Source organism: Nomascus leucogenys, chromosome 11 (assembly GCF_006542625.1).
Source record: "Nomascus leucogenys isolate Asia chromosome 11, Asia_NLE_v1, whole genome shotgun sequence".
Taxonomy (NCBI): domain Eukaryota; kingdom Metazoa; phylum Chordata; class Mammalia; order Primates; family Hylobatidae; genus Nomascus; species Nomascus leucogenys.
The window spans coordinates 3,255,032-3,274,918 of NC_044391.1; the positions used below are offsets into that span (position 1 = coordinate 3,255,032).

The 19,887-nt window shown below is 37.5% G+C and overlaps 1 protein-coding gene across 5 annotated transcripts in view; it reads left to right on the forward strand.

Moving 5' to 3' along the window:
- The window catches only part of PLCB1 (phospholipase C beta 1), a 787,620-nt gene that overhangs the window by 749,508 nt on the left and 18,225 nt on the right, over positions 1–19,887 (forward strand). For 4 of the 5 annotated variants that reach the window (XM_003252590.4, XM_003252589.3, XM_030821961.1 and 1 more), the window contains one exon: positions 2,614–5,885. The exons of the other annotated variant lie outside the window; for it this stretch is intronic. Coding sequence is in view for 3 of the 4 variants with exons in the window: in XM_003252589.3 (XP_003252637.2) it covers positions 2,614–2,841 (228 nt within the window). In the remaining variant the exon portion in view is untranslated. Of the gene's footprint in view, positions 1–2,613; positions 5,886–19,887 lie in introns of those variants that run through there. 5 annotated transcript variants of the gene reach the window in all.

A 19,887-nucleotide genomic window follows, 5' to 3' on the forward strand; every position in this document is an offset into this window, starting at 1 on the left:
CCATATTTATGTCCATGAATACCCAATGTTTAGCTCCCACTTACAAGTGAGAATGTGTGTGGTATTTGGTTTTCTGTTCCTACATTAATTTGCTTAGGATAATGGCCTCCAGCTGCATCTATGTTGCTGCAAAGGACATGATTTCATTCTTTTTATGGCTGCCTACTATTCCGCGTTATAAGTACCATATTTTCTTTATCCAGTCCACCATTAATGGGCACCTAGGTTGATTTAATGTCTTTGCTATTGTGAATAGTGCTATGATAAACATACAAGTGCATGTCACACAGCTTTTGATGTGGAAAAAAAAAAAGTCATTTAAACTAGATCCATCATCCATTATCTGAGATTCTTGGGGCTTATTGTTTTTCAGAATTTTCACTTTTCTGATTTTAGAAAGGCAATGTGATGCGTATACCATGAGCATAACACTCCAGGGAGACCTGAGTAATCCTCAAAATCAAACAAATTAATATGTCTGCAGTTAAGTTCATGAATAGTCATATGACAGGGGATACATGAAATTATACATATTTCATGTATCAGTATCATCCCAATATCAGTTCATGTCAATGAGTCTGCCACAAATTTGCAAGAAAAAAGAAAAGGAATAAAAAGGAAACTTCTGGATTTCAGAACTTTGGGATAGATAAGGGATTACTTAATATAAATTAAATAATTTAGTATTGGCACAATTTATCTGTCACAGAAGCGAGAGTGAAAGGAGTTGAACTAAAGAGGATGTTCCCAAGCTGCTGACACTGTCTAGAAGGAGGCTAAGACTCAGGAATCCAGATGTCCTGGAGATTGACTTCACCCTGGCATTCCAGGGGTCAGAACAAGCCCCAGAGGCCTCCCTGAAAGCTGCAGATGGGAGGATGCACAGCCAAGATCAAGACAAAAAGTAGAACTGGGGGCTGAGAGTAGAACCCAGACAGGGAGCTATCAGAGTGGCCAAAGCAGATCAACCACCTTGGCATCCCCCCCCAAGAGCTGTTGAGAAACGCAGGAGCTCGGGCCCCACTCAGGCCTCCTGAGTTGGACAGAATCAAGATCAAAATTCCAGACGATTTGTGTGCACCTTAAAGTTTGAAAAGCAGGGGGAACAAATCCAGGTTTTAAGGCCATATCTTAAAAATTGCCTCCAAGCTAATAAGGAGGTGTGGGGGAAGCCTTGCGTCGTGTTTCAAGGATTATTCTCCCTGCTTACCAATTGATAAGCAGAGATAATTTTCTTTAAAATTCAAGGTTTTCTCTTGGACTCAGCACAGCACAGCTCCCTACCAGACAACTCTCCCTGTTGCCCCCGTTCTCTCCCTGTCTACCGGAGAATCCCAGCTTTTATACTATTTTATGACTAAGACATCCACGTAAGTCTGCATTTGAAGAAAGGCTTCCAGGACTTTAAAACATCTGAAAATTCTCCAGGGCATAAAATAGACACATTAAGAGACAGTTTAAAGGGTAGCTAAAATAGTTTACAAGGCAAATAAAAATTAGAATGAAAAATGAATCAAAATAAAGAGGTGGCAAAATAAGCCAAAAGAAAAGTTCAAGTTGGTTACACGAGTTTGTTTACTTTGTGAAAATGCATCGAGCTGCTCCTTAGACCCCAGCATTGGCTTCCCGGCCTCTGACTAAAGCTGCACGTCTCAAAGTCCACTCCACACTGCTCTGTCTACTCTACTCAGCTTCTTAGCTTCCCCCAGCCAGGTTCATGGCTGACCTTGGAATGCTCACCTATCAATATTTCTCAACCCCTAAATGTAAGAACTTCTTCAGATCATTTTATATTATTTCTGACACATTTTTCTCTTTTTCTTTCTTTCTTTCTTTTCCTCTTTTTCTTTCTTTTTTCTTTTTTTCATTTTTGTTTTTGAGACAGAGTCTCACTGTCGCCCAGACTGGAGTGCACTGGTGCGGTCTCAGCTCACTGCAACCACTGCCTCCTGGGTTCAAGCGATTCTCCTGCCCCAGCCTCCCAAGTAGCTGGGATCACAGGTGCACGTCACCATATCCAGCTAATTTTTGTATTTTAGTAGAGATGGAGTTTCACCACGTTGGCCAGGCTGATCTTAAACTCCTGACCTCAAGCAATCCACCTGCTTCAACCTCCCAAAGTGCTGGGATCACAGGCGCACTCCACCACACCCAGCTAATTTTTGTATTTTAGTAGAGACAGAGTTTCACCCCATGCTGGTCTTAAACTCCTGACCTCAAGCAATCCACCTGCCTCAACCTCAACCTCCCAAAGTGCTGGGATTACATGTGTGAGCCACCACGCCCAGCCTCTGACACCTTTTTCAAAAGACCCGTGTGTGTGTGTGTGTGTGTGTGTGTGTGTGTGTGTGTGCATTTGTAGATACCACTATTCATCTTATTCTGTCTTTAGCCTTATTGTGCCACACATAACTTGAAGTTGACTTTCAGCTACAGACAAATGACATGTCCAACTAAACTTCGTTACATCTCCTCTATAGGTGACCAGTGAATGATATTTTAAGTTAATGTATTCATCGGCCCCCTTTGTATATCTCTTTCAGAGAGTTTCTATGGGAGTGGGTATAGAAACATAAACAACTTCAAGTCTTCTCCCCTCTTGATGTCTCCCAGCTGCAGGTGGAGCTGGAGCAAGAATACCAAGACAAATTCAAAAGACTGCCCCTCGAGATTTTGGAATTCGTGCAGGAAGCCATGAAAGGAAAGATCAGTGAAGACAGCAATCACGGTTCTGCCCCTCTCTCCCTGTCCTCAGACCCTGGAAAAGTGAACCACAAGACTCCCTCCAGTGAGGAGCTGGGAGGAGACATCCCAGGAAAAGAATTTGATACTCCTCTGTGAATGCTCCTGCCAGGCCTTCAGAAATTGCATGGCCACTCCAGCGTCATTGGACTCTCTCTTATTACAAAGATCACTGCCCAGGACCATCTTCCCGAGAAGCATCCCTTAGCCTAAAATCCACACCAAAGGGAGAGTTCCAGAGGAATCCATGAAGAAGTCCCATGCCCAGGCTCCATGTGTCATGTGGAAACCTCCGCAGGTCTGCTAGTGAAGAATGCATGTATGTGAGATTTTTGTTTTCTTTCCAATAGTAAATTCAAAGCAAGCGACTTGCAGGCTCCATGGAACTTTTAGTGAAGGATAGTGTCTTCTTTGAAGAAAATCAAGCTCATGTTTTTATTCGAAGCTCTGGTGTAAAATATTTCAAAGTCATAGAAATAGTTTGAGAAATGCATAGCATTATTTAACACTATCGAACAGCCGACTTTGAGCATTTTGTTTTCAAACTGCCCCTCAACTACCGTTATCTTCAAGTCAAAGCGCATATTGCATTGTTTCATCCTTTGCTTTGCAAGCACTGGTGGCTTGCAGTTTGCTAATTTATTTATCATAGAGTCATCAATGTATTTGTTGCTGACATGGTTTTATTAGATACTGTAGCGATTCAAATAAGTTTGCTTTCTATTTGAAAAAAAAAATCACTTGATTGTATCCTTGCCCAGTGAAGCCATCCTAAGACTTAGCAATATGGTTTGTACATTTGGCTGCATGAGCAAGTCAGCCACACACTTCCAGACAGTGTGCTGTTTGAATTGACTATTTGCACTCAAAGTCTGGATATTCATTGGTTATTGGCCTGAAATGATCAAATAACTACAAATGGTCTGTTGAATAAAAATAGTTGAGCTGATATATGTTAAGCAGATATTCAATCAGAATGAACAGGTTCCAGTGGTTATTTTGCTGTTTGACGTTTTTTATGGTTCATTTATTTTTAATATAGAGAGGAAGATTGAATATTTATCTAGAGAATACAAAGACCCACATGTAAATGATAGATATTATCTCCATGTATATATGCACCCACTTAGTCACGTAAGTGCATATACACATACACACACACGAGTGTAGATATGTGTTTATTAATTGACAATGACCCAAATCTCTTCCACAAGACTTAAAACCAAATTCAGGGACAAATGGATAGAGAAGAAAAGGGTCAAACATCTAGATTACATGGATGTTAAATTATATGGAGATGCTAAGAAATAATTGATGGAGCCATTGATGCAAACTGAAGTAGATTTAGAACTTATTATATGAATTTGATTTATATTTTGCAAGATCAAAAATTAGATGTTAAGTATCAGATTTTAAGCTTGTTTTAATGGTCAAAAAATTAGGACAGAAATATGGACATTTATTAGTATGTTCCATAATTTTTAAGTCTGACACATTTCTATTTTATTCTAACATAAAAAAACTTTCATTATATATTTACTAAGTATATTTAATTCACTTAACTCTGTCTTTATAAGTTCCTATTTTAGATGGCATAAGAGAAACAAATTATATCAAGGTAAAACTGATCAAAAGCATGATTGAAAGTTCTGAAAAAAGAAAAATAATAATATATAGAAAACTGTAACTTAGAGAGTAACACATGAACATTGAAGTTAAAACCCAGAAGCCACATGCTCACAGTTTTATTTTACTTTAAAATAAACCTGTCTGATTGTAGCTTTGCAAAATATCTTAAAACGCAAAAACCAGTTGTGTCCTGAAAATTGTGTTTCAAGAATTTAATATTTTTATGAAAATTATTTTATTTAACTTTAAGCAATAACTAGAGATTACAATTAAATTTTAATCAAAATGAAGGCTTAGTTCAAACATAAGGAAATAGTGTTTGATTAAAAAAAACACATCTAGTAAGACATAAGGGGAAAATCACATCCTCTTTGGAGATGATTATATTTTGATCTGAAGGGTTTGGGGTGTTCATTAGACACAATAAAACTTAACTTCCACTGAAAAAGAAATCTTTTGTAAGTCATTCTACTTTTGCACTTTGAAAGAAAGGCATTAATCATAAAGAAGCAAGAATGGTCAAAACCGAATGCTGCATTTTTATAAACAAAATTACAGACTGTCTGAAATTGAAGAAGAATGAACTAATAATAGCATTCATAACCAAACACAATGGTGATTACTGCAGAACATTGTATCACATTTTAGTCCAGAGATGGAATGAAGTTGAATAACCTTGACTTACACAAAACTGTTTTGGTAGTTGGATTTCATTATCTTAGTGAATTTAATCATTTTACCATATGTTTGTATTTGGCCATTTACTGTAATCACATTTTTATATCTGTACAATGACACTTTTTGCAGTTGTGGGGTAGTGTGTAACACTGTCCATCTTGCATCATTGAAACTACTACAATGATACTATCATTTAATAATATTAATATTACTTGAAATAGACTAAGATAAAGAAAAGGGGTCTGTATGATGTGCAGTTTTGTGCCTTTATGTATTTGCCTTGTTCTTTGTTGAATGTGTGAAATTCTGTACTGTGGTTTTTCCTATAATAGACAGTAGAGCTGTGTATTAAATTAGACTATGTCTCTCTGATACCTTTACACTACTGAGAATAGCATACCAATTTTCAAAGTTCTAATGACATGCCATGTGTTTTTGGTTTTTTACATTTCATTTTAAAATTTGAGTATCACCATACATTAATTAATACTCCTGTAGTAGATAAGCTGTCATTAAATAATTCCAAAAAAAGGGCCATTGCTTGCATTACTTTGAATTTAATGTTGCACTTGTGCACTACGTTAATATTGTTTGTGATGGATTGGACATTGTGACTCTTGCCTTTTAAGAAGAAAAAAAAAAAAAAGATAGGACAAAGTATTTGAAGCTCTTAAAATGTACATATTTTGGTTCTTCTATCTCAAATTATTTAAAATGCATAATTCACATTTTTGTAATAATTCTATGCAATTTTGTGGCATGATGTTTCTTCCACTTGTAATTTTATGTGCTTTCATCACAAATCCAAAGGAAACAATAAAAATTTCTTAACACAACCCAGCTGTTATTTCTTGGTGTCAGAGTCAACCTTCTTTTGACAGGGAAAGTGGTGGGAGCGGGCATAATGCCAGTCTTTAGGGCCATCATGCCCACCCTGACAGGGCACATCTATGCCTGTAAAGGATATTGGGATGCTGCAATATGTGTGCCAGAGGACACAGCTGTCATTGCTGTCATTCCACCACCCTCCATCCAGGAGTGGAATTACACTTGCCATTGTTTCCATAATGGAGACCCTCTCTTCCTTTCTCTCTTCCTTCCTTTCTCCCTGTCTCCCTTGACCAAAGTTAAGCAAAGCAAAACAGTCAAAAGTTTTTTGACAAATAGTTACAGTGACAAGAATTGACAGAGCACTTGATGTAGACTTTCTTATGAAACAGATTTTAAAAGTGTTTGCAATATTGATAGGATAAGAAATGTATGTGTGAGCTTAATGTAAATGTTCCAGAGGCACCCCAAATGCAGTATATTAGTTACTTATTTCTGTGTTACAAATGGCTCTAAAATCTAGGGGCTTAAAACAATCAAAATTATCTCTTATTTCTTAGCTTTTCAAAAAAAAAATGTATGGGTACATAGTAGGTATATATATTTATAGGGTACATGAGAGAGAGATGTTGATACAGGCATAAAATGTGTAATAATTACATTAGGGTAAATGGGGTATCCATCACCTCAAGCATTTATCCTTTCCTTGTATTAGAAACAATCCAATTATACTCTTCTAATTATTTTTAAATGCACAATAAATTAATTGACTGTAGTCACCCTGTTGTGCTATCAAACACTAGATCTAGTTCATTCTATCTAACTACATTTTTGCTCATATTAATCATCCTCAGTCCCTCTTTTCCCCAACTACCCTTCCCAGCCTCTGGTAACCATCCTTCTGCTCTCTATCTTCATGAGTTCAGTTATTTTAATTTTTATATCTTATGAATAAGTAGGACATGTAATGTTCTTCTTTCTGTGCCTGGCTTATTTCACTTACCGTAATGACCTCCAGTTCCATCTACATTGTTGCAAATGACAGGATCTCATTTTTAATGGCTGAATAGTACTCCATTGTATATATGTTATCACATTTCCTTTATCCATTCATCTGTTGATGGACACTTACGTTACTTTCAAATCTTGGCTATGGTAAACAGTGCTGCAACAAACATGGTAGTGCAGACATCTCTTCAATGTACTAATTTCTTTTCTTTTGTATATGCCTAGAAATGGGATTGCTGGATCATATGGTAGCTCTACTTTTAGTTTCCCGACGAATCTCCAAACTGTTCTCCATAGTGCTTGCACTAATTTACATTCCCACCAATAGTGTACAAGGCTTCCCTTTTCTCCTCATTCTCATCAGCATTTATTTTTCCCTGTCTTTTGGATAAAAGCCATTTTAACTGGGATAAGATGATATCTCATTGTAGTTTGATTTGCATTTCTCTGATAATCAATGATGTAGAGTATACCTGTTTGCCATTTGTATGTCATCTTTTGAAAAAATGTCTGTTCAGATCTTTTGTTCATTTTTAAATTGGATAGATTTCTTTTCTATAGAATTGTTTGAGCTACTTATATATTCTGCTTATTAATCCCTTGGGAGCTGGGAAGTCTTAAAATGTTTTCTCCCATTCTGTGGATTGTCTCTTCACTTTGTTGATTGTTTCCTTTTCTGTGTAGAAGATTTTTAATCTGTGTGATCCCACTTGTCTATTTTTCCCTCAGTTGCCTGCACTTGTGGGGTATTCCTTAAGAAATCTTTGTCCACTTCAATGTCCTGGAGAGTTTCCCCAATATTTTGTCTTAGTAGTTTCATAGTTTCAGGGCTTAGATTTAAGTCTTTAGTCCATTTCGATTTGATGTTTGTATATGGTGAGAGACAGAGGTCAAGTTTTATTGTTCTGTATATGGATATACAGTTTTCCCAGCACCATTTATTGAAGAGACTGTCCTTTCTCCAACATATGTTCTTGGCACCTTTGCTGAAAATGAGCTCACTGTAGATGTAGTGATTTATTTCTGGGTTCTCTACTCTGTTCCATTGGTCAATGTGCCTGTTTCTATGCCAGCACCATGCTGTTTGGGTTACTATAGCTCTGTAATATAATTTGAAGTCAAATAATGTGGCCTCCCCAGTTTTGTTCTTTTTGCTCATGACAGCTTTGGCTATTCTGGGCCTTTTGTGGTTCCATATAAATTTTAGGATTTTTTTTTCTATTTCTGTGAAGAATGTCACTGGTATTTTGATAGGGATTGCACTGAGTCTGTAGATTGCTTTGCGTGATATGGACATTTTAACAATATTGATTCTTCCAATCCAGGAACATGCAATATCGTTCCTTTTTCTTGTGTCCTTTTCAGTTTCTTGCATCAATGTTTTGTAGTTTTTATTGTAGAGATCTTTCACTTCTTTGGTTTAAATTTATTCCTAAGTATTTTACTTGTAGCTATTATAAATGGGATTATCTACTCGATATCTTCTTCAGATTGTTCACTGCTGGTATATAGAAATGCTATTATTTTTTGTATGTTAACTTTATATCCTGCAACTTTACTGAATTTGTTTCTCAGTTCTAATAATTTTTGGTGGAGTCTTAGCTTTTTACAAATATAAGATTATATCATCTTCAAACAAGGATAATTTGATTTTTCCTTTCCAATTTGGATGCCATTTATTTCCTTCTCTTGTTTGATTGTTCTAGCTAAGACTTAAAGTACTATATTCAACAACAGTGGTGAAAGTGTGCATCCTTGTCTTGTTCCAGATCTTAGAGGAACGACTTACCATTTTTTTCAATTCAGTGTGATACTAGCTATAGGTTTGTTGTATATGGCTTTTCCTTCTATATCCAGTTTTTTTAGGGCTTTTATCACAAAGTGATGCTGAATTTTATCAAACGTTATCTCACAGCTTTTTTGAATCAGGAATTCAGAGAGGGCAAAGCAGATATGGCTTGTCTCTATGATATCTGGGGCCTCAGCCAGAAGATTAGAGGTCTAGGGCTAGAATCCACTCACACATCTAGTGGTTGATGTTGTATCAAATGGGAGCCTAGCTGGGGCTCTGGGGTGGAATACTTGCTCATGCCCTTTCTATGGAGGAGCCTGGGCCTGGGCTTTTTCACAGTGTGGTAGCTGGATTCCAAGGAAGAGCCTCCTGAGAGAGCCACACAGAAACCATCAACATTTTTATAACCAAGCCTCAAAGTTACATGCATCACTTATGCTAGACTCTATTCATTGGTATTATCACAAGCCCCTTCCCAGATTCAAAGTGCAGTAACAAACATAGACCCCATCTTACCTTGGGAACACAGTTGATCACCCTGAAGAAGTACATGAGGGATGGAATGAATATATAGACATGACCATCTTTAAAAAATATAATCTGCCACCTACAGTGTGCATGAAGCTGAATTTGTGTTACCTTCAAAGCTGCTCCACCTCCTTTGCTTTCTACATCAGTGAACAAAACCAGTATTACAAATCACACTCCAGCCTATGCAACCTTATGGACCATTCCACCTCATAGGCTTTTAAACTACCATTTCTTTCAACTGCTTCATCCATCCTTTCTCTTTCTCTTAAATCACACCCCCAGTACACACACACACACACACACACACACACACACACACACACACGTTGCTTTGGTTCCCTTCTTTCCCTGGCTAACTTCTATTTATCTTTCAGTTTATAACATAAATGTCAATTCCTCTAGGAACCCTTCTTGGATCCACCAAAGCTCTGTCAGGCCCCTTCATCTATTCTCCCAATGCATCCTGTATCAGTCACCCACTGCTGCATAACAAGCAACAGCAAAACTTGGTGTTTGAAATAACTACCACTTACTGTTGGTTGTGAGCCTATGGATGGGTAGATGGCTCTGCTGATCCGAGCTGGGCTGGGCTTATCTCAGCTGGGCTCATCTATGCCGCTACAGTAAGCCAAGAGCTATCTGGTGGCTGATCATGGCTAGGCTCATTGACATGTCTGGGGCCTTGGCTGGAACAACTGGGCTGATGTGACTCTAATTCATAGGATTTCTCATCCTCCAGGAGACAAAATGTGTATCCAATAAAATATTCTCCAACTATTAAAAAGAGTTAAATACTGATACGCGCTAAAACCCAGACAAATCTTTAAAATTTTATGTGAAGTGAAAGAAGCCAGATGGAAAAGGTCACATATTGTATAAATCCAGTTGTATGAAATGTATGGCTTTTTCACATGTCAGAGGCAGGATATAAAGAACACCTAAAAGTGCTCAAGGTCTCTTGAAGTCTAAACTCAGAACCATACACCATCACTTCTACCATATTCTACTGGTGAAAATAAGCCAAAAGGCCAGCCCAGATAAAGAATAAAAGGAGCCTCCAATGTCACAAGGAAAAGGATGTAGACACAGGGTTGTTACTAAGGTAATCAATCCAGCAATGCCTTGTTATTTCTTCCACATAGAGAGTGCATGCCAACTCCATGTAATACTAATGGCCTTCTCTCTAAATACATCCTCCACGGACACCTTTGATGTCAGATGTCATGTCTCATTTATGATGAATCTGCACACTCACCCTAATGTCATAACTTAATAAATACTGCATTTACAGTGAATAAATCCATTTGCTTATCTAGCTATTAGTGCTACATTAGAGGAAAATAAACAACTGGCTAGGTACAAAGGCTCATGCCTGTAATCCTAACACTTTGGGAGGCAGAGGTGGTTGGATTGCTTGAGCTCAAGAGTTCAAGACCAGCTTGGGAAGCATGGTGAGACCCAATATTATTTTTCCTATTTTAAATATAAATTTTTTTCCCTTTCCTAAAATAGAAAAAATTAGCTGGGCATGGTGGCATGCACCTGTAGTCCCAGCTACATGGGAGGCTGAAGTAAGAAAATCACTTGAGCCCAGAAATTCAGTGCTGCAGTGAGCCATGATTGCACCACTGCACTCTAACCTGGGAGACTTAGAGCAATACCCTGTCTCAAAAACAAACAAACAACAACAACAAAAACAAACAAACACAAAGCAAAAACAGAAAAAGAAACAACTGATATCTCAATTATCTCAACAATAAATGTCAATAAGTCAATGCTACAATGCTATTTAGGTACCTTCTGAGTCAGCAACACTATAATAGTAAGGCTAGACTACACAGGAGCCACACCTTTGCCTCTGACTTATGGTACCAACTCCAAAACATGAAAGAGCTAGTAACTGATGAAACCAAATATTATTTTCTGAGACATTGGTGAAGAAAGTGGGGCTTACCTTAGATCCTGGGGTTACCAAGCAGCCTCTTTTTGCCCATAAGAGACAATTCAGGAGCAATTCTTGCCCCTGAATGTTCATGTATTGTTAAATTGCTTCTTTGAACACTCTGGATATTGTATCTGTTTGTTTGTTTTATGTTTCTCTCTGATTCTGGATCTTTTATTCTTTTTAATATCGTATTTAATTTTTTTAGAGGTACAGGTTAGGGTTAGGTCTCTAAAAAGGGCATAGTCTCACTCTGTCACCCAGTCTGGAGTGCAGTGGTGCATTCATAGCTCACTGCAGTTTCAAACTCCTGGGCCCAAGCAATCCTCCCACATCAGCCTCCTAAGTAGCTGGGACTACAGGTGTACACAACCTAGCTAACTTTTTAAATAACAACTTTATAATTCATGTTCCATAAAGTACACTGTTTTACAAAGTACACACTTCAGTGGTTTTTAGTATAATCACAGTTTTTCATTAATCATCACCCTAATTTCAGAACATTTTCATCACCCCAAAAAGAAACCTCATACCCATAAGAAAACACTTCTCATTCCCTCTCCCAAGCATTCCCTGTTCAGCCAGTGAAAACCATTAATTCTTTTTCTGTCTCTGTGGATTTGTCTATTCTGGACATTTCATACGATTGGATTTATACATTATGTGACATTTTCCATCTGGCTTCTTTCACTTAGCATAAAGTTTTCAAGATTCATCTATCAGTATTTAACTCTTTTTAATCATTGGAGAATATTTTATCAGAAATATATTTTATTTATTCATTCACACCTGATGGACATTTGGGTTGCTTCCATTTTTTGGTTATTATGAATAATGCTGCTATGAACATTTGCATACAAGTTTTTATGTGGAAATATGTTTTCAGCTTCTCTTGAGTATCTACTTAGGAGTAGAATTGCTGGGTTATATGGGAACTCTATGTTTAACCCTTTGAGGAACTGCCAAACTGTTTTTCAAAGTGGCTGTACTGCTTTAAATACCCAGCATGTATGAAGCTTCCAATCTCTCACATTCTTGCTCACACTTGTTTTCTGTCTTTTTGATTATTAATATCCTAGTGGGAGTGGAATAATGTCTCACTGTGGTTTTCATTTGCATTCGTCTAGTAACTAATATGCTGTGTATCTTGACCATGTGCATATCTTCAGTGGAATATCTGTTCAAATCCTTTGCCCATTTTTAATTGGTTGAATATTTATTTTTAAATCTAGTCTCCTTTCTTGATTTTTGGCCTCTGGTGATTTTGTGGCTGTCCATCACAAAACCTCATCTTAGGAAGGCTCTTTCCATTATTATTTTTCTGAGGCTACTGAATAGCTATAGGTTGCATAGGAAATTGTCCTGGTTGTTTTCTATGTGAATCCAGAAAGCCATTTGTCTGCTTATTGTTTTACTAAATGTCAAATGTTTATTTCCCCAGACTTCTCTTTCTTCTAAAATTAGAGTACAAAAAATGTCTGATAAATGTGAGTTGCATTAACTTGGATCCAGTAAATTTCTTACAGAAGAAAATGTATTTATTAAGGGCAAGTGAAAGTTTGAATATTGCAATGGCGATCTTAGCCCCACAGACTTTAAAAGTTGAAGCAAACTACGTAACACATTATCCAACTGATGCTGTCAAGAAATTCAATGTGTCAATAAGAAACACACCAATAACAAAGGAAAACAAACTACCAATTAAATTATGACTCCTCATCAAGCATAAAGGCATTTAACTCAATTTCGGGAAGGTTAAAAGCAAAAGTATATCTTAGAATATCAGTGAAATATCATAATTTTCTTTCTTTTTTTTACTTCCAAAACTACCTGTTCTATAAGAACCTATGGTTGTACATTAATTTATTTAAAACCAATAGAAAGCACAATCTCCAAGCAGGATTGTATTCAAAGTAAAAATATCCCAAGACCAGAAAAATAGTTGGAAAGCAGAGGTAAGTTTGTACTAAACTTGCTAGAAAAAGTGCCCAAGTAAGACTTGATTCATAATCTACCATAGAGTCTCTTAAAATTGCTTTCATCCCCTCTTTGTCTCTCTCGTGATTGTCACTGATAAAGAAACTGCCACCAAAACCACCCTTAAAACCCAGCTTGTACAGCTCTTGCCTTTTCTCTCCTCACCCTCATCTCTGCATTTACTCTATTTTCTTGAACCATCTTTAATCTTTGCATTAACTCTTTAAGCTTTCCAATGTGAATCACTGTATTCTGTCTGAATGCTCTAGTGTTGCTTCATTCAGCCCCCAAAAGGCTCACAAATAAAGCAGGCAAAAATAGAATTATCTTTACACTGGGAAAGGCTACAGCTACACCTTCGTTAACATATTTTCCAGTAATATACTCAATCAACACATATTTAATAAACACCTACTATATTCTACGCATTGATTCTGCCATAGGCTCAGTCAGATTTAAAGTGCCTGTTTCTTGGTGATAATCATTCCCAGGTAAGCATATCTTTAAGTCCACTCTCTGTGCCTCTACTCAGACTCTGTGTCTCTACCCCAACACAGTTTGACAGAAGGAAGGTTGTATTTCTCTTTTCTCACAGCTGGGCTAATGCTATGCAAGTATGCACTCTTGCACACTCACACACACACACACACATACAAACCCCAGATTGTGGCAGAGGGTCTTCAGCATTGAATGGCATTTACCATCTTTTTATCCTCACTTGCAATTTACACGCAGCAAAGGGCCACCCCAAGTTTTGGAACCTAGGATATAGCCCAAGAGACAGTTTATGTGTTCAAGTAGTTTATTTGGGAGATGAATTTGTACTAAAATCTCTATTAAAAATGGCAAACTAGGATTGATTCACAACACATTACAAAGTCTCTACTTTCCCCATCTTTTCATCTCCCTGTTTACTACAGTCACAGATTAAAGACCTGCCCCTAACATTTCCCTCAATTCCCAGTTGATTTATTCTATTTTCTTTCTTTCTTCTATTTTCTTTAAGGGAGGTGGGGGTGTGAGGAAAGTTATTTTGATGACTGGGTTATCACTGTGAACAAAAGTGCTCAAGCCCCCCAGTCAAACTCAAAAGGCCTTAGGTGCACCCCTCACAGTTAACTCACCAAGACATGAAGAAGCTGGGACATTTACCCACCATTTCCCATCACTCATTAGTTGAGGCTTTCTGCTCAGGCACTAGCTCCTTAACACTTCCAACTTGTGCAATCTATTAGCCAAGCATGCTCCTGTGGCGAGAAAGCATCCTCAGGCAGAAATGAAAAAACTCTTTGAGTGAATAGAGATTTTTCTCAGGTGATCTCTGAAGAAGGCTAAGGGCTACATCCTAACACCCAACATGTCAAGAAAGGTTGCATTCCATCTGTAAGTAACATACACAGAAGAGTTAGGTAAACTGGTTTCCATAAAGCTACCTATACACTAGGAATTATAGATCTTTAATTGTTAAATGTCAAGGCACCCCCTCGCCCAACTCTGAGACTTATATATGACCACAATTATAACTTGACTCATCCTCAAATGGAAGGACCCAGTGAAGAAGCCTATGCCAGCCCTAGAATTGGGCTTGGAAATATTTGAGCCAGGAATTCTAGGGTGCTGGTTATAGTCTAAAAAGGGTATGTTGCCTCCAGTTTGGCATTAGGCCAAACCGATTTCTCCTAGTTGAGGAGGCACAACCAGGCAAAGGCCAGAGTTAAGACCTCTAAAACATGAGGCCCAAGGCAAGCACTTCTCTTGCCTGGATCCAGGACAGTACTGCTTCCAAACATAAGCAGCTGGATAATTTCAAAAATATAAAATAATATGATATTGTCCCTATCTGATATGGCTTGGATGTTTGTCCTGTCCAAATCTCATGTTGCTCATGTTGAAATGTGATTCTCAATGTTGAAGGTGGGGCCTAGTGGGAGGTCATTGAATCATGGAAGTAGATCCCTCACGAATTGTTTAGCACCATCCCCTTGGTGATAAGTGAGTTCTTGCTCAGTTAGTTCACATGAGACCTGGCTGTTGAAACATCTGAGACCTCATTTCTCTGTCTCTTGCTCCCATTCCGAACATGTGACATGCTGGCTTTCCCTTTGGCTTCCATCATTAGTAAGAGCTCCCTGAGCCCCTCACCAGAAGCTGAGCAGATGCCAGCACTATGCTTCCTGTACAGCCTGCCAAACTGTGAGCCAATTAAACCTCTTTTCTTTGTCAATTGCTCAGCCTCAGGTATTTCTTTATAGCAGTGCAAGAATAAACTAATACACCATGTGATCTTTCATTTACTCAAAAGTCAAGCCTTTCTGTGTTTCATGTCTCAGAGAATAAAAGCAGTAAGGTGGAAAGCTGAAAGTCTGTGAATCTCTTCCTGGCCTTTCTCATTCAAAAGCCTGAATAATTGGAGGACTGGAAAGGATTCCAGTTATGGACAAAATGTTGAAAGAAATCATGAAACAAAATAATGTCTGCCTGACCTGAGAAAAATAAACAAAATAAACAGACATGGGGGGCAGGTATATTAAAAGCATAGATGTCAGAGTTTCTTGAGAAAAGAATTTAGTCTCTTTATGCAAAACACCAAAGAAAGAACGAGATCTCAGAGGGACCACAGTCAACCTTAGCAAATTGTACTAAGGAAGCTTCAATAAATTCCTATATTCTAGTGTGGCATGGAAACAACAGAAAAATTCCAGGATTCCCAAGGTGGAAACAGACAAAGCAGTGAGAACTATTGAATATAAATGGACTAGGAGGACAGCAACAAAGTAGAGTGGTGGATGTCTCAGCAGAGGCCTGCATAGAAAGATGACATTGAGGATCAGTGGGTTCTCCTTCTGGCACATCTTAGCACTATGTAAGCCTCTTGGAATTTAGCTACAACTGAAAATAAGTGAGTTTCTCTTAGCAGATGGGCACTTAAAAAATGAACTATCGAGTTACATAAAAATATCCTACCAAAAGCTTCTGAATCATGAAGATAGTCATTTATACCCCAAATGACTGAGCTTATCCAAAACGTCCTTTAAGACCTGAAGGAATACACACGTATATGACATGAAAGATAAAAGGTTGTTCCACTGACCAACTATGATGAAGAGCTCCCTTAGAGATTCTCATGTTGACCACTGATTTTTCTTCTCAGTGCTTGAAACCTTGCTGATAATGTTTTCTTAAATTTCCAGATTTGCCCTTCTTCTTCTTCTAAGATTTGGGCATACCTGAATATTTACCTTAATATGCTTAATGCCATACACTGTCCTTCCTATTCCAATGGCCCATTACGGTAGTCTGTGGTCCAGTATATTGGATTATCCTACTTATTATGTGCTGGATTCTAATTCTGAGGAAAGAAAGCCATTGTTTATGCTGTTTATCTTATTTACTGCCTGTCTAAGAACTGCATAATGCCAAGGGAGATTAGATAACCACTCATGTTAGCTATTCCAGCTGTCCATGGCCTCTCAAATCCTCTCTGCTTTTTGCAAGTTCCTTCTTACGTCATTCAGCACATCAACTTTATAATGGCCTCTGAGACAGCTACCATTTTCAGTTAGCTTCCTATTTCCAATTTTCCCAACCTATCTTCCAATTTAATGATTCTCTTTTCAGCTGTGTCTAATTTGCTCTTAAATCCGTCTATTGAGTTGTTTGCTTTTTATTTCAGCTCTTGCATATTTTTATTTCTAGACATTTCTTTTGGTATTCTTTTAGAAGTGCTAGATCACTTTTCATAGTTTTCTGTTCCCTGAAAATTATTTCTACTTGTCTTTTTTTCCTTTAAGTATGGTAAGATGTTTTATAAATGTCAGTTTCACAGGTTAGTTTCTACTGGTTCCTGCTTAAAGTGCTTTATTTTCTTGTGTATTTAATTTTTACTGAATAATACTTATTTTCCTTGAAAAATTATTTACGGCCATACTCTAGGATGTAGGATGGAAGTGCCTTCTGGCAGAAAGAATTCATGTTTGTTTCTACATGGTGCCTAGGGGAGTAGCTAACCTAGATCTCTTTAGTGTTTGTTTATTTTTTATTTGGTTTGGTTTTTTAATGTCTCTAAACCACTAATGTATACAATATCTCATTTTAAGAACACAATTTCTGATCTTGCCATTGCACTCCAGCCTGGGCGACAAGCGAGACTCTGTCTCAAAAAAAAAAAAAGAATACAATTTCCTGTGAGGCCAGTTTTGCAGATACAGCCTTTTTGGGAAAACGTTTTCCCTAGCTGAGAATCAAAGAAACTTTCTTTGCAGGCCCTATCATAAAGACAGTGTTAAAATTACTTCCAATTTTTCTTTATCCTAATTTTGAACCCTTTGGGACCCCTGCTTAATGGTCAAATGGCCTCTTATTAGACTTTATGATTTAAATTAACTCAGACTTTCATTTTTATCTGTCCCATGGGGCCATCAAAATTGAAGTTCAAATTTGCCAGGATTGGTAAACAATGGCTTCAGTGCTCTACTTACCTCTATGGATTCTAGATTTCCCTTAGAGTTTGGCATGATAATTACATGCTATCTTGTATCTTCATTATTTTTAAAAGGTTTTGTTTTCTACTTTATCTAGTACTTTAGTTGTTGTCTCAGAAGAGTTTTTGAGTTTCTACTGGATATATTTGAACATTTTCAACTATTTTTCTGAAAAATATATTCAGTGATACCCAGACCTGGCCCTGCATCTGGTTAACATGAAATTTTTACTCTTAATCTCCTAGGGAAAGTAGCCAATCAAAGTCTAAAAATGAAGTGGCTCATTTGTTGTCTGGGGACACTCCATAGCCTCACACTCATAGCAACTAGAAAGAAAAATATCAGGTAAGGATGGCAAAACCTTCTTCTATAATCTAAAGACCTTCAAGTTGTCAAATGTATGTATGATATCCTTATAAGCTAAATTTAGCACCTAGAGATCCAGTTTCTCTCTAAGATGTGTAAAAACTCATCTAGCCTGACAGTTCCCTGTTGGCTGCACCTCTGAGAAGTCAATTATTCTCAACAATGCCAATTTTAATTTATCCACCCTAAATTACTCCCTAATTTCTATGTGTATTTTTAATAGAAGGTATAATACCAAATTTAAGTGCTAATGGCTTTCTGGACAGTGATATAAAATCTGACCCTTGGTCATCAAATTGCCTGAGGAAACAGATGTTTTGATTACATAACATTTTTCACTAAGAAATAAGTATAAGATCAATTATTCTTTATTTTATCCCCAGGGCTTATAGTAGCACTGGGCCAGGCACAATTAATGACAATTAATAAAGGTTGAATAAATTAATTAACCTGTGGTAGATTGGTTGCAAAAAAAAAAATGGCACTAATTCTTCACAGACTTCCTGTATTTTTATAATGTGACTTTGCAGATCTTGCCATGAAGAGGCCATGTCTCTTCTCTATCCCTGAATCTGGGCTGGTCTTAAGATAGGCCTTGGCTAAGAGAGTGAGTTACTCTATTATTCCAGGACCCAGATTAGGCCTCTTTTTTTTTTTTTTTTGGAATCCTGTTACCCCCATGAGAACAGGCCTTTGCTAGCCTGTTGGAGGAAGAGAAACCTCATAAAGCAGAGCTGACCTCATTTTCCCAGCTGAAGGACCAAACATAAGATAGAGCCCAACCAGGATTAGTTCAGCCACCTAGCCAAGCAGCAGCTGACAGCCCAGCTGAGTGAGCCCAGCTAAGGTAGCAGAGCTGGCCCAGAGCAGTAGAACTTTCTAGCCAATCCATAAACTTGTAAGCATTAATGAATGATTTTTTGTTTTAGCCACTAAATTTTGGAGTGCTTCATTTATAGCAGTAACTAACTTGCACAAAATCATTGTTACAAACCCTTCTAAGGGTATTTTAAAAGAAAGGACACCAGATTGGGAATCAGAAGTCTTCAATTCCAGTTGACTCTCTGCCATGAGTTTGCTGGTCTTGCACAAAACATGCCTTCTCTGTGCCTTAGATTTGAGATTCCTTTCAGTTCTAATCTTATTTTTCATGTGGAATCTCCCAAAAAGTTTTACTCTGCATTCCTGCCATCCCTCATGATACAGTGAGAAAAGTTGATTTTTTTTGTATACTTGAGCATTTATTGAGTCTCCAAGGGATTTGCTTGCATATCAAGTATTGGAAATTCTAGAAAATTGAGCTGATGTATTCTTACTCTAAGCCTTCTCTAAAAGCATATTTTTAGAATGAATCCTTATTGGGAGCTTTCAGTGATTTGTGTTTTCTTTTGTTTTTGTTATGTTATTCTCAAAGTAGAAGTCAAACAAACAAAATCTATTAAAATAAATATCCTTGTTAATCAAGGCTTTAGTGAACGTTGTTCTCTTCCATCATCCCAAAAAGGAACACAAAACAGAGATTTAATAATGGAACAAAAATATCACTCAAAAAAAGAAAGAATCCTGGCTAACACCTTGAAACCCCATCTCTACTAAAAATACAAAAAATTAGCCAGGCGTGGTGGCGGGCGCCTGTAATCCCAGCTACTCAGGAGGCTGAGGCAGGAGAATGGCGTGAACCCGGGAAGCCGAGCTTGCAGTGAGCCGAGATAGCGCCACTGCACTCCAGCCTGAGAGAAAGAGTGAGACTCTGTCTCAAAAAAAAAAAAAAAAAAAAAGGTACTCCAGTATTCATCTGATTTTTACTAATTGTTTATATTATTGGAGTAGAGATAATTGTTGTACCTCATAGCCCTCAATTCTGAAAAGTATAATGAATTCATATGTAATGGACTCAAGCACACAAATTTGTG